Below are 13419 nucleotides of genomic sequence, written 5' to 3'. Positions count from 1 at the left end.
TCAGTGGCCCGACTCTTGGGTACATGAGCATCTATGTGGCGTACCTTCACCACCAGGTTCTGCACCCGGGCAGCGATATCTTGCCACAGTGCAGCAGCCCAGATGGGTTTACTTCTGCGTTGCCAGTTGCTCTGCTTCCATTGCTGCAACCACCCCCACAGGGCATTTGCCACCATCCATGAGTCAGTATAAAGTACTGGCCATTTTTCTTGTGACTCAATTCACCCTCTCCTTCAGCAGTTTCTGCAACTTGTAGTAGGGGACTCCACACAGCTATCTTCCATCTCCGATGCTTTCCCACAATATGGCAGGATCCATCAGTAAACAAGGCATATTGCTTCTCACTTTCTCACAGTTTCTTTTCTGGTGGGGCCTCTTTAGCATGCATCACCTCCTCTTCTGGTGACATTCCAAAATCTTTGCCCTCTGGCCAGCCCATGATGACTTCTGGAATTCCTGGATGACTGGGATTTCCTATTTGAGCTCACCGTTTAATTAGCGAGGCCAACTTACTCCATATAGCATCATTTACATGATGTGTAGAGGAGACCCTGCCTTTGAACATCCAGCCCAGCACAGGCAGCCGGGGTGCCAGGAGGAGCTGTGCTTCGGTGCCAGTCATTTCCAAAGCATCTCAAACCCCTTCATAGGCTGCCAGTCTGTGTTTTTCAGTGGGAGTATAGCTCGCCTCAGATCCTCTGTATCCCCGACTCCAAAAGCCGAGGGGTTGACCTCGAGTCTCCCCTGGAAATTTCTGCCAGAGACTCCAGGTAGGACCATTCTCCCCAGCTGTGGTGTAAAGCACATTTTTCACCTCTTGTCTGATCCGGACTGGTCCAAGGTCTACTGCAAGAACTATTTCTTGTTTAATTTGTTGAAAGGCTTGTTGGTGCTCAGGGCCCCATTTGAAAACATTTTTCTGTGTCACATGATAGGAGGCTTACAATCAGACTGTAATTTGGGATGTGCATTCTCCAGAACCCCACAACACCTAAGAAAGCTTGTGTGTGTTTCTTATTTGTTGGTGGAGACAATTCTGTTATCTTGTTGATCACATCTGTGGGGATCTGGCGACGTCCATCTTGCCATTTTATTCCCCAAAATTGAATCTCCTGTGCAGGTCCCTTGACCTTACTCCGTTTTATGGCATAACCGGCCTTCAGAAGGATTTGAATTGTTTTCCTCCTTTCTCAAAAACTTCTTCCACTGTATCTCCCCACACGATGATGTCATCAATGTATTGCAGGTGTTCTGGAGCTTGCCCCTGTTCCAGTGTAGTCTGGATAAGTCCATGGCAAATGGTAGGGCTGTATTTCCACCCCTGGGGCAGTCAGTTCCAAGTGTACTGGACGCCCCTCCAAGTGAAAGCAAACTGTGGCCTGCATTCTGCTGCCAAAGGGATTGAGAAAAATGCATTGGCAATATCAGTTGTGGCATCCCACTTGGCTGCCTTTGACTCCAGTTCATATTGAAGTTCTAGCATGTCTGGTACGGCAGCACTCAATGGTGGTGTGACTTCGTTCAGGCCACAATAGTCTACTGTTAGTCTCCACTCTCCATGAGACTTTTGCACTGGCCATATGGGGCTATTAAAGGGTGAGCGGGTCCTGCTTCTCACTCCTTGGCTCTCCAGTCTACAGATCAGCTTATGGATGGGAATCAGGGAGTCTCGGTTGGTGCGATATTGCCGCCGGTGCACTGTTGTGGTCGCAATTGGCACTTGTTGTTCTTTGACCTTCAGCAACCCCACAACAGAAGGATCCTCTGAGAGTCTGGGCCAGGTGGGCAGCTGCTTCATTTCCTCTGTATCCAAGACAGCTATACCAAAAGCCCATCGGTACCCTTTGGGGTTTTTGAAGTACCCTCTCCTGAGATAGTCTATGCCATGGATGCACGGAGCCCCTGGACCAGTCACAATGGGGTGCTTTTGCCACTTCCTCCCAGTCAGGTTCATTTCAGCCTCCAGTACAGTCAACTCTTGGGATCCTCCTGTCACTCCAGAAATATAAATGGGTTCCACCCCTTGATACCTTGATGGCATCAGAGTACACTGTGCACCAGTATCCAGTAGAGCCTTATACTCCTGTGGGACTGATGTGCCAGGCCATCTGATCCACACAGTCTAGTAAATCCGATTGTGCCTCTCTTCCACCTGGCTGGAGGCAGGGCATCTCTAATGGTGATCATAAGATTCTCCATTTATGTCTTGTAGAATGGGATTAGAATTCCCCCTAGTATGGGCTGCTGGAGTACCACGAGAATCATGAAATGTAGAACCAGTAACTATTAATGTGAAACAAAACATCAGATTGGGAAGATAGAAACAATATCCTATAAAACTGAAAGCAAGAAAAGGTCTAGAGTCTCTAAGAGAAAAAGAAAAGCAGTCATTGGCTTTCCCCAAGCAGGCTGTTAAAATATCAGGCTGTGCTTTTAGAACAAGGGGACGTAGAATTGAAAGTCACTAAGGTTTTGAACCCAGCAGTGATTTTGACAACTGATCCAGAAGCAGGAGAGCTGACTCACAACTGTTTACAGACTACTTAGTAGGTATATTGCAGTCGTACTGACCTGCAAGATACATCCCTGAAGGATGTGGATTACGAACTATTTGTGGATGGTAGCAGCTTTCTGAAAGGGTGGTATTGACTGTGTAATAATACTGCTAGAAAAGCCCTTCCCCCAGGATGGACTGGAACATGTATGTTGGGTGTTGTAGTCCCAAATATTACAATAATCAAAACCCTAAAAAATGAAGAAGGAACCTTCCTAAAACGGACCAAGAGAACTCATAATGCTATTGCAGATCGTCACAGTTTTGTTAGGTTTCTCCTTTGGTTGGGAGTGAATTAGAAAAGATGATTGTAAATATATCTGCAGTAATTGAAAACATTGAAAGCAAAATTATAGATGCTATACAGGCATTACAGATTGAGGCATCCGGCCTATCTCAGGTGACGTTGCAAAACCATATGGCCCTTGATCTGCTATTAGCTTCCTAAGGAGATGTTTGTACAGTTATAAATACAAGCTGCTGCACATACATAGATCAGAGCAGCAAAATATCTACAGATTTGGCCAAAATTTGGGAACGGACAAAAATCTTGCACCAAGTCACTAGAGATGATACCTCATGGGGTTTTGAAGAGTTATGGTACAAACTTACCTCTTGGCTACCAAATTGGACATGGTTAAAGAATTTGTAATAATTATTATTATAATTCATGTTTGTACCCTAGCATGCATCATGTCCATGGTAGGGGGTTTGAAACTAGATGATCTTAAGGTCCTTTCCAACCCTAAGTATTCTATGATTCAATGTTGTAGTTGCTGTTCACAATGGTGTTTCAGAATAAATATGGGAAAATGATATATGAGACTTATAGCATATATGTGTATACTATAAGTCTCAAAGGGGGGAATTGTAAGATAAAATGCTAAGTTGTAAATTAAAACTGCTCTGTTAATTGTAAGCGAAGATGTTAGGTTGTAAATTGGGACCACTCTGCTGAGAGCAAGATGGGCCGGTGCGGCCTTGGGGTATGTATAAACCAAGGGTAGTCCTTGAAGATAAGGAAGGAGTAACCGAGACAGATGGGGCTGGTTCACCCCTCCATAGTCAACTGACTGTGAAGACAAGTGTCCTGGGTTCAGCTATAGCAGTCATTTTTCTCCTTCTTAGTAGCTGGTGCAGTGCTGTGTTTTTTAACTTTCAGCCTGGAAACAACGCTAATAACACCGATGTTTTTAGTTGTTGCTAAGTAATGTTTATTCCGACCAAGGACTTTCTCAGTCTCATGCTTTGCCAGGGAGGAGGGGAAGCTGGGAGGAAACAGAGACAGGACACCTGACCCAAACTAGCCAAAGGGGTATTCCATACCACAGCATGTCATGCCCAGTATATAAACCGGGGGGAGTTACCCGGAAGGCCCAGATCACTGCTCGGGTCGGGCTGGGTATTGGTTGGCGGGTGGTGAGCAATTGTATCCTCTCCCCTTGTTATTTCACTAATCATTATTATCACTGGTGGTAGCAGTAGTGGTTTTGTATTATACCTTAGTTACGGGACTGCTCTTATCTCAACCCGTGGGAGTTACATTCTTTCGATTCTCCTCCCCATCCCTCTGGGAGCGGGGGGAGGAAGAAGGGGGGGAGTGAGCGAGCGGCTGTGTGGTTCTGAGTTACTGGCTGGGCTCAAACCACGACAACAAGAAAGGAATGACCAAGACAGATGGGGCCGGTTCTTCAACATAAGGAACAAATCAGAATAAACCGACCTAAAACACAGACACAGTTGTTAAGTAATTCACAAGAGTCTTTTGCACATGTGCAAGCACAGAGGTCAGTCAGCGGACACAGTGAGGAAGACTATCGGCGACCACCAGAGACCCCTCGAGACCACCACTCAGCAAGAAGGCACATGCATAATTAAAATGCAAATATTACAATTAGTTCCAGGAAATCTAATGAATATGTGAAACATTTCCTGGAAAGGCTGTAAATATGCATAAGCTTGTTGGATATATGGATGCTGCTTATAGACTCTAGGTACACTCACCTTTGTGAAATGATTCGCATGTGCGCCCAGTGCTGCAATGAAGAATGCCTGCTTTCTAAAACTCCACATCAAGTCTGAGTTTCTTCAACCATCTTTTGCAGTAAAATACCTAGTGCTCAAACAGTAGTTCAAGTTGCTGTCTTGCTGTAAGTGACCCATGACTGAATCTTGAGCACACTGATATTGCAGCAGTTTATTGTAATGCATCTGCATCGTTGCGATTGCAGCACTTACCAGTAGGTTGTAAATGCTGTTAACCACCTATGGTCTGTATGGAGACACTATGTTCTTATTTGTATACACTGTGTATTCTTTACGAATGTGAACTAAAGCTACCTTGGCTTTATTAGGCTCTTTCAAGTTAATTATGTAGGTATTTTCATTAAACAATTAGCAATTATTTTTTTACTGACTTAAATGTTTGGGCTGTTCAACGTACAGAATTGTGCATAAAGCAGATGAGGTAATAAGAAAGTGTCACCCCAATGTCAGTGGAACTAAGAACAATCAATGGGTTGTGGGGTTTTTTTAACTAGAACAAAACTGTATTTAAAAAGAATGTATTTTAAATTTTTATTTTTAAACCTTGAATAAATGCAATAACTCCTCTGTAATGCAAAGTATAAATTTATGAAGTCTCTGCTACCTTGCTAATGTGTTACTATTCTATCTACCCATGTGTACATATATATATATTTATAGATACTGGAATATACTATATATATGTGTATATATAGTATATTCCAGTACCTTTAACAAGACTTCATTGCAGATCCTTTACAGCAATTCATTTGAGACAAAGCTGTAGTGTAAGCTAGAGTGTGGCTTTTTTGTTTGTAGACTGCTTTATACTGTTATAGCTTTTAAGTATGTATGAAATTTTCAGGGTTTTGTCCTGATGTTATTGCAGCTAATTTTTAATTATGAGATGCCTTATTTATATGCTTCTGTATTATAATATGCATAAGTTTCTTCTAAATTACTATCAAAGTGTATTCTGTTATGTTATAATATTTTTTCTTGGGGTGCTGGATTTCTTGTTTGTTTTGATTTAATTTGATATATAAACCAAAGGAAAGTGACTAAAGGTGGTGCTACTGTGTGGGGTCTTGTTGGGGGGTGTGTGTGTTATTATTTCTTCTGAAGATGTAGTAACATAGTTTCGCATCTCTACTCTGGTATAGCTAATGTACTGCAGTGATGTGAGACAGTCAAGAAGCTCAAGAGCTTGTATTGCAAGAGCATTGTACATAAAATGCACTTGAAAACCTATTGATACATAACTAATCTGTTAGTGGGGTGGGCATTTTTGGTCAGACTTCCACCCCCCACTGTGCTTAGCATAAACCAGGCCCTATATGTCTCCTATCATAGCATATCTGAGTGAGCACCAAGGAAAAATGGAAGCAAAACTAGCTTTAGACATGGCTTTGAGCAGTTCAAATGTAGCATATGGCCATAGAGTCCCATAGGCAATATCACTGCAACTGCTGGCATGGGGTAGATTTTGCTTCACTAAAACTCCTGCTGTGTGTAGGCTTGTGTAGAGGACAGCTTCTCTACTGACTGCAGACACACCAGCCTAGTTTTACAAGTATCCCTATCCCCCACCCCTCTCTCTCTCTCTCTCTCTCTCTCTCATATCACTAGTATCTCTTGAACTGTTGTGTAGACATCAATTGTTAAGGAAGGGGAAGATAGCTTTAATGGGAAATCAGCTTTGTCACAGTGACCTCATTTGGAAGCTATTCAAATTTTTTAATAGGTCTGGCTTGTAATTTATATAATTCCCAGTATTAGAGTGAACACATTTAATGAACGTCACATTTAGGGTGTATTCAATTGAGTTAAATCTTTAACTTTGAGGAAAATGGATGGTGTTGAGAACTTGGAACAAGATGTTTGCTGTAAATGGTAAATTAATCCATGTTCTTAAATTTTCTTTAAACTCCTAAAATAATTCAGACTCAGAAAACATGAAAATGTTCATTTGGTATTTAAAAAATAAAATCTTTTGAAAGATGTAGATATGCATTTTTATATTCGATGTATATTGATGTAAGAGTCCCTGTGCTCTACTATCACCACAACGATAAAGAGCAAAGTTTGTTGTGGTCCAGCTGTGTTCCCGTAGTTTACAGGTGACTGAAAGATGGAGAGAAAACTGTCAGTACACTGATGGGCACAGGAGGTGCTTCGTCTCCACTGTAACATTTGTAAATGCTCAAATATCACATTTATTTACATAGGAAATGACACTGATAACCTAGACTGTCTCCGCTCAATGTCTGAGGGGTTGCATTGGTTTGGTTTGGTGGGGTGGTTTTTTTGCTGGATTTAGCTCTGTTTGTACTGAGAACTCCAGGGAGAACAAAAAGATTTTACGTATTTGACAGAACATAAGCCTGCAAATAAGACATACATACGTAAACACAAAAAAATTGAATCAAGTAAGAAATTAGTTGGCAATATATCAATTATAGGACAGGACATTTGTCCTCGGTTCAGCTGTAGCAGTCAATTTTCTCCTTCTTAGTGGTGCAGAGCTGTATTTTCAACTTTAGCCTGAAAACAATGCTGATAACGCACCGATGTTTTTAGCTGTTGCTAAGTAATGTTTACTCTGATCAAGGACTTTTCAGTCTCATGCTCTGCCAGTGAGGAGGGGCACAGGAAGCCGGGAGGAAGCAGAGACAGGACACCTGACCCAAACTAGCCTAAGGGGTATTCCATACCACAGCATGTCATGCCCAGTATATAAACCGGGGGGAGTTACCTGGAAAGCCCAGATCGCTGCTCGGGTCAAGCTGGGTATTGGTTGGTGGGTGGTGAGCAATTGTGTTCTCTCCCCTTGTTATTTCCCTTATCATTATTATTATTGGTGGTAGCAGTAGTAGTTTTGTATCATACCTTGGTTATTGGACTGTTCTTATCTCAAACCGTGGGAGTTACATTCTTTCGATTGTCCTCCCCATCCCTCCGGGAGCGGGGGGATGAAGAAGAGGGGGGAGTGAGCGAGCAGATGCGTGGTTCTGAGTTACCGGCTGGGCTTAAACCATGACAGCTCTTTTTGGCACCCAACGTGGGGCGATACAGCGGAAGAGGTTTTTGAGGTGGGAGGGAAATAATCCAAATTCCTCAGAAGGCTGGTTTTGCCATAAAATGGAGTAATGTCAAGGGACCTGCACAGGCGATTCAATTTTGGGGAATAAAATGGCAAGATGGATGTTGCCAGAACCTCACAGATGTGATCAACAAGATAACAGCAGTGTCTCCACCAACAAATACGAAAGAAACACAAGCTTTCTTAGGTGTTGTGGGGTTCTGGAGAATGCACATCCCAAATTACAGTCTGATTGTAAGCCCCCTATCATGTGATGTGGAAGAAGAATGTTTTCAAATGGGGCCCTGAGCACCAACAAGCCTTTCAACAAATTAAACGAGAAATAGTTCATGCAGTAGCCCTTGGACCAGTCCGGACTAGACAAGACATGAAAAATGTGCTCTACACCGCAAGTGGGTAGAATGGTCCTACCTGGAGTCTCTGGCAGAAAGCTCCAGGGGAGACTCAAGGTCGACCCCTCGGCTTTTGGAGTCGAGGATACAGAGGATCCGAGGCCAGCTATACTCCCACTGAAAAAGAGATACTGGCAGGCTATGAAGGGGTTCAAGCTGCTTCAGAAGTGATTGGAACTGAAGCACAGCTCCTCCTGGCACCCTGGTTGCCTGTGCTGGGCTGGATGTTCAAAGGCAGGGTCTCCTCTACACATCATGCAACTGATGCTACATGGAGTAAGTGGGCCGCACTAATTACACAACGAGCTCGAATAGGAAATCCCAGTCGTCCAGGAATTCTAGAAGTCATCATGGACTGGCCAGAGGGCAAAGATTTTGGAATGTCACCAAAGGAAGAGGTGACGTGTGCTGAAGAGGCCCCACCATATAATGAACTGTCAGAGAGTGAAAAGCAATATGCCTTGTTTACTGATGGGTCCTGCCGTAATGTGGGAAAGCGTCGGAGATGGAAGGCAGCTGTGTGGAGTCCCCTGGGACAAGTTGCAGAAACTGCTGAAGGAGAGGGTGAGTTGAGTCAGTTTGCAGAGGTGAAAGCCATCCAGCTGGCCTTGGACATTGCTGAACGAGAAAAATGGCCAGTACTTTATCTCTATACTGAGTCATGGATGGGGGCAAATGCCCTGTGGGGGTGGTTGCAGCAATGGAAGCAGAGCAACTGGCAATGCCGAGGGAAACCCATCTGGGCTGCTGCACTGTGGCAAGATATCGCTGCCCAGGTGCAGAACCTGGTGGTGAAGGTACGCCACGTAGATGCTCATGTACTCAAGAGTCGGGACAGTGATGAACATCGGAACAACCAAGAGGTGGATCCAGCTGCTAATATTGAAGTGGCTCAGTTGGATTTAGATTGGAAACATAAGGGTGCATTATTTTTAGCCCAGTGGGCCCATGGCACCTGACCCAAAGTAGCCAAGGTGGTATTCCATACCACAGCATGTCATGCCCAGTATATAAACTGGCGGGAGTTACCAGGAAGGCCCAGATCACTGCTCAGGTCAGGCTGGGTGTCAGTCGGCGGGTGGTGAGCAATTGTGTTCTCTCCCCTTGTTATTTCCCTTATCATTATTATTATTGGTGGTAGCAGTAGTAGTTTTGTATTATACCTTAGTTACTGGACTGTTCTTATCTCAACCCATGGGAGTTACATTCTTTCGATTGTCCTCCCCATCCCTCCAGGAGCAGGGGGAGGAAGAAGAGGGGGAGCGAGCGAGCAGCTGCGTGGTTCTGAGTTAGCAGCTGGGCTTAAACCACGACAACATTGTCTGTCATAAAAGCTTCCATGACTTAGATTGCTTGGCTTTTTGTCACAGATATTTTTCCTTCATTGTAATGAGGGTCTGAAGAGGTTAAGGACTCTTAAACCGGTGAGGAGCTGCAACTTTGATTTAATGTTAAGTCAGTTTGTTGGGGTTGCCTATGCATGCATGACTTCTCAGTGGTAGCTGGAGTCAGGTGGGGAGACAGATGAAAAGTCATTGAGTTTAAGGACAGAAACCAGTCTGCTTTAGCACAACCTCATTTGTAGTCTATGTACAGTATAGTACCAATGTAGTCTACGTACAGTATAGTACTAATGTAGTCTACATTTTATGGTAAAAGTTGAACTGGACTGGTCTCAAAGGCATGACAGCTGGGAGACGTATAACATTTATGGAAAGGAAATAAGACCATGCTGTTGTATCTAGGTGGATTAATTAATGAGTATTACATCTTAGACAAAAGCATTCACATAAGGCTGAAAGCTTCGAGAATGGCTATGTAAAGTTCCAGACTTTGTTGGAAACCAAATTTCTGTTCTTGATTGAGAAAGCTCTAATAAAAGTGATGAGACTGGTATGTAACTTGAATGTAGAAAACAGGCATTCATTTGGTGTTCATACACCTTCCTGCCAATAGTAGAGCATCAAGGTACAAGGAATCCACAGTGGTGCTTCTGATTCCTGGGTGCAGGTGTGCTTTGCGTTTTTGTACTGCTGACTACCAGTGTTAAATTACTCTTCTAAGTAGGTTAAATTGGTTTTGTTTGGGTTTTAAGTGTTTGTTCTGTAAAGAGCTTGGATATTATTGTTGTGTGACCAAATAACTCTTCCCTAGAGACAAAACTATTGACATGACAAAACCACATTTAAAGAATGAATGTCTGGCCCTCCCTCCCTTTGAACATCAGTTGATGTCCAAGTGGATGAAATGTACATTTGCTCCATTGCTTTTTAGAAATTGCATAACTTGCAGTGTGTATCAGTCTGCCAGCTGCAGGAAGGGGAAGCGGACTTCATGGATGTGTAAGACATTGTATAGGTTTCAGATTTAAAACTGCATGTTACGGTTGTTTAAATTTGTTTCTTTAAATCATCTGGATAATTGTTACCAATGTACTTTCATAAAACTAGCATTTTCCTTTAGAGTTTGTTAATTTTTTTCCTGATGTTTCAATGTGTTTTGTGCCTAGAATTACCATTTTTAGCTCAAGCAACAGGTGGTTTTATGACAACCGAGTGCATTGATGGTTAGTCTTATATTTAAGAAAAGGAAAGATGCATGAATTAATATTTACCAAGTTTTGCTTTTTAAAACATTTTATTTGCCAAAAATAAACCATACATGATCTAGTTATGAATTAAATTTTCTTTGTCCTAACATGATACATTTGCATTCACTGAACCTCTTAATTTTAACAAAACTCATTACCACATTCTGTAATAGAAAAGCTAAACTTAAAAATAGTTTTTGTATTTCTATAAACTAGGTGTATCTTAGTACAATTGGTAATTTGGCTTTGATTAAAAACAATATCAGAAACACACCTATCACATAGCATAGCTTTGCTGTAGAAATCCTGTACATAAGGATTGAGAGGTTTAAAAGTAATAAAGATATTTTGATATTAGTTTGTTCTGGTAAATGTTGTTCCTGATACTTGTAATGGAGGACAGACAGATGCCTGTACTCTGTTTTCTGATTTCTGAAGAGACTGAAAAAGTTTGTAATTAAGTGCTACTCTTTGACTCCTAAGCCTTTGTACTAGTTGTGCATTTATATTATGCACATGCAAGTGCAGTAAAAGTCAACTAATACTTTAATATTACATCTACTTTTTCATCAGCTCCTGGGCTACAGCAAAAAGCCAGTAAACCTACAGATGTTCATTGGCACAGCAGATGATCGGTACTTAAGACCTCATGCATTCTACCAGGTGCACCGAATCACTGGAAAAACAGTTGCAACAGCTAGTCAAGAGATAATAATTGCCAGCACAAAAGTTCTGGAAATACCACTTCTTCCTGAAAATAATATGTCAGCCAGGTACGTCACAGTGTAACTTAGCTGTGTAGTTGTATGTGCCTTTTTCTTTTTTTCTTTTGTGCAGAGGTGAAAGAAAATCTTGTAGAATAGCATATTTTTTGCAAATATGGCTCATGGTTAAGATAGACACATCTATTTAAATGTGCCAGTGTTCAGGTAGTCAGAAGTAAAGGAGGAGAGAGACAGGGAAGCTGGTAAGATTGACAGGGAAATAGACGAGCGCTTCTGGGATTGTTTTTCCCCATACGATCCATACATACATATGACTCCACATTTGTAGCATTGTATGTGGGTTAATGGTAGTGAAGATTTTCTTTGATTTTACAGAGACATAAAACTTTTTTCTATGAAAATACAGTCATACAGCTTAGTTCTTTGTTTCTTGACTGAATGTGGTGATTTGACTTGTGGTATCATAGTAGGCCTTCTCCTTGTTCTGATTATTTTCTTTTTAGCAGTTGCATTATTCTGACTTTTCAGGTCTTGCCAGATAGAATGTGCTAAGTAATAGTTTAATGGTTAGTTATAGCAACAATTAAGTAGCTCCATTCTAGCTGGAGGGTCAGGGAACAGAGCAAAGCACAATTATTTGTTTATATAGCGCATTTATTTCTTATGTAGACTTCTGAAGTCAGCCTAAATTTTCCTAGTTGCAGACTTCATGCTAGTTCCATTGAAGGCTATGAACCCACGATAATGTGCAAGAGAACACTCCTCACAAGTTTACATATATGTGTTACTTGATTAAAGTATGTGTGTCATATGAATAACCAAGAGTTATGTGGAATGGTAACTGAGATTTGATGGCTATGCTTTTGTCATTCTCTAGTCCTTCCTAAGGCAGAGCCACATATAGGTCTCTTGCTCCTGATGGTGTTTATTATGTTAAATAACTTACTATAAAGGTTAAACATTGTACAATAGCACATAATCTTTTAAAGGCTCAAAAAGCAGCAGCTAAACATTTACAAGGCAAAATGTTTCAACAAACAACAGACAAAATGTTGCTGCCATTTTTGACACTAGCAGATCTTTTAGTCTCAGACATTTAAAATAACATTTAAAATAGCATAACATGGGGTAAAATAGAATGCTGTTCATTCTTTAACAAAAGAAGGGTTTACAGAGTCAATGGTTTGATTAATTTTCTTCCATTTCTCTTCTGATCTATCTGTCCTCACCTACCTCCAGTATTGATTGTGCTGGTATTTTGAAACTTCGCAATTCAGATATAGAGCTCCGTAAAGGAGAGACAGATATTGGAAGAAAGAATACCAGAGTGCGGCTTGTGTTTCGTGTTCACATCCCACAACCTAGTGGAAAAGTCTTATCCCTGCAGACTGCTTCCATACCTGTTGAATGCTGTAAGATTGCTTTAACTGTACATAATTCGTACTCATGTTTTCTGCATGTGTTAGTAGCATTGTCATTCTGACAATATTTATTGCCAGAATTACATGTAACAAGTGTATGTAAAAAGCATTGTGTGTAAAGAGCTAAATTACCAAAAATTAATACAGCTTTATATAAAGATGGGACTTGCCAAGTGGCAGCCTGAAGGTTTGGAGGAAAACCAATGTTATAGGCTTTAGACCTAATACTGCAGTCACGCAGCTAGCAGCTTCAGTGGTTCCTGAATATGAGCAGAGGCAGCTGATGTATCTCAGTGAAATAAATACTAATTTCAGGAAGAACTAATACCATTTCATTTAAAAGAGTCTATACCATTACTTGTCTTCATACAGTATTATCTAATGCACAGCTGAACTTCTAGAGAGTTCATTTGTTAAATGCTGGCACTGAGGAATCAAAATGTGACCTTAAACAAGCTGAATTTCTCCTAGAATTAATTTTGTCTATAAAACAGTAAAGTAATTTTTAAATTAATATTCCTAAATTAAATATATCATTTGCTGTAACAGTAGAGACTGTTGGGATTCATGGCTTCTTAGTGTTTCTTTTCTATATTTATAAAATTTCAA

The 13419-nt window shown here is 41.4% G+C and overlaps 1 protein-coding gene across 1 annotated transcript in view; it reads left to right on the top strand.

The window, feature by feature from the left end:
- The window catches only part of LOC115618937 (nuclear factor of activated T-cells, cytoplasmic 3-like), an 87202-nt gene that overhangs the window by 49758 nt on the left and 24025 nt on the right, over positions 1-13419 (top strand). The window contains exons 4-5 of the mRNA XM_030510902.1: positions 11238-11437; positions 12629-12801. Of these exons, the coding sequence (XP_030366762.1) occupies positions 11238-11437; positions 12629-12801 (373 nt within the window). The remainder of the gene's footprint in view (positions 1-11237; positions 11438-12628; positions 12802-13419) is intronic.

This window comes from Strigops habroptila, chromosome W (assembly GCF_004027225.2).
Source record: "Strigops habroptila isolate Jane chromosome W, bStrHab1.2.pri, whole genome shotgun sequence".
Lineage (NCBI taxonomy): Eukaryota > Metazoa > Chordata > Aves > Psittaciformes > Psittacidae > Strigops > Strigops habroptila.
This window is presented reverse-complemented; position numbering and strand designations above follow the sequence as displayed.